The sequence below is a fragment of the Triticum aestivum genome, chromosome 1B (assembly GCF_018294505.1).
Source record: "Triticum aestivum cultivar Chinese Spring chromosome 1B, IWGSC CS RefSeq v2.1, whole genome shotgun sequence".
NCBI classification, from domain to species: domain Eukaryota; kingdom Viridiplantae; phylum Streptophyta; class Magnoliopsida; order Poales; family Poaceae; genus Triticum; species Triticum aestivum.
Window position 1 is genome coordinate 505,905,434 of NC_057795.1, and position 2,142 is coordinate 505,907,575.

Consider the following 2,142-nt stretch of genomic DNA (forward strand, 5'->3'; position numbering starts at 1 on the left):
GATATTATGGATTTTGCAATCCCTGAACGCCAGTGCTTCTACAACCAACGGATACTATTTAACATAAATAATAAGTAGAAATGGACAAACGAGTGTGGCTACACAGAGTGAGGAAAAAACATGGTGGTACCAGCATTGCGTATCACTCACTATGCTTTATGTAATATGGCTTAAGCAATGGTAAAATGGGAGTCCTGAGCAAAGCACATCTGATCGATATGAATGAAAGATACATCCGTCTTTTCTTCTCCTTCGAAGGTTAGGTATCCGCTCGTTAGTTCAGCGCCGCATAAATACTGACTTTAAAAGGGGCGACTCCCGCCTGTGCTTAAGTTGTTTCAAGCTTGTAAAGACTCGCGATCGGAAGATTGACCTGGTTTTCTTTCAGCTGAAACTCTACCTAATGGTTCAGATTCCCCGGGTCCATGGGTCCATGGCCGCTTAGCTTAGACAGCCTTGTTAGAGACATGAATGCGGGGTTCGGTTTCCAATTGATTTGTATTCACCGAGACCTCCCCTTATTGGATTTTCTCCACTCTTCTAGTTGTTGTGGAAAGAATGTTGAGCAAATGAGTTTAAGGGGTGGTTTTCTGTTTACTTTTTTTCATCCTACGTCGTCTCTCTTTGAGAACCTCACAATCATAAGTGTCTGAAGTTTCATGATGAATATTGGTTTCACATTTTATTGCTTACGTGAGGAAATATCAATTTGGAACTCGAATTTTTATTTGAGTTATGATGAGGAGTGAGGTAGATTCACATTGTTGAAGAAAGCGAAGAAAAAGGATGCTGCTATGGCTTGCTTGTGCTCTTTCTTCTATTGGCTAGTCTCAGGCATGACAGTTTCAATTTCTTTTGGAAAGCAAGTGCGGCTCAGTCATAAGCGTTAGTAATAGCATGAAGTAAGTTGTCGGTAGCCAACATTAGGTAAAAGGAAAAGCTTCTCAAAAGCATCCAGAAATATCATAGAATGGTGATCAAGATCACCTTGACGGGAATCATCCTTTGCAAATTGGGGGAAGGGAACCAATCAAGTCACCAAGAAGTTCCTGAAACTTGGTTTAGTATTAAGGTTCTTCTCTTCCAGCGTTCAGTATTCAAATTCTTCTCTTCCAGCCCCCGTCCCCTCTTTGATAAGGAAAGTTTTCATTTCTAAAATAAAAAATGACAACTGTGGTTCGATGGCTCTTCTCCACTAGCAGGTTTACTGCTTTCTGTTTGCACTTTTGTATTAAGTTTCCTTATATATACGATTTTTTATTATTTTCTATTTGTCTATTTTTATTTATTTTGCATTTTATTTCTATTATTCTTCTCCCCATTTTTAATCCTTTTGGAGCCTACTTCCTTATTACTCTTCCTCTAGAGATTCAGGATCCCCAAGCTCTAGCTCATTTAGTAGGGCTAAACTTCTATCTGAGCCTTTACGAGCAGGATCCTGGATGGGTTACGTTCATTCAGAACGAGCTTAATCACAATACCCCTCTGGAGGACATACCTGGACGGCTTAAGCTCTTCCTAATGGAAGAAAAGCTGTCTAGTATGCGACAAGATGTCATTCAGGAATTTGTGGCGCTTTATCAAAGAATAGGGCCTTATCTACCGATCGAGCCCTACTTAGTCGATGAAGCGCTTCGTTCCTATCTGGACCATATTCACGCAACTGATTCTTTCACTTTTCTCCAAGTGTCTTATCAAGATCCGCGGGAGAATGAGGGAGGATCTGTTTTCTTTAGAAATGATGTTTCCCACAACCGGGATCTCCTTGAGGCGGAAAGCTCTGCAAGGAGGTGCCTGGAAGTGGAACAGAGGATCCGATGGGAAGAAATCCCCAAGAGCAAGGCAAGTCTCGAAAGAGCTGAGAACGAGCATGCTCTCGACTTGTTTAAGTCGGAGGATCTTAGAAGGGAATTAGAAAAAAATGGGGTAGCTCAGTAATTATGATTCTTTTCTCTTCCAGCCCCCGGGCGGGCCCCTCTTTCTTTTCTCTTCCAGCCCCCCGACCCCTCTTTGATAAGGAAAGTTTTCATTTCTAAAATAAAAATTGACAAATATGGTACGATGGCTCTTCTCTACTAACCACAAGGATATCGGGACTCTCTATTTCATCTTCGGTGCCATTGCAGGAGTGATGGGCACATG

General features: G+C 41.7%; 1 protein-coding gene across 1 annotated transcript; it reads left to right on the plus strand.

The window, feature by feature from the left end:
- Nucleotides 1-1,164: 1,164 nt before the first annotated feature.
- LOC123079233 (uncharacterized) lies at nt 1,165-1,938 on the plus strand. Its single transcript, XM_044501950.1, has one exon. The coding sequence runs from the start codon at nt 1,165-1,167 to the stop codon at nt 1,936-1,938; it is 774 nt and encodes a 257-aa protein (XP_044357885.1).
- Nucleotides 1,939-2,142: the final 204 nt, after the last annotated feature.

What these genes read in the sequence shown, in the direction of transcription:
- LOC123079233 (XM_044501950.1), top strand. Translation starts at nt 1,165, where the DNA reads ATGACAACTGTGGTTCGATGGCTCTTCTCCACTAGCAGGTTTACTGCT.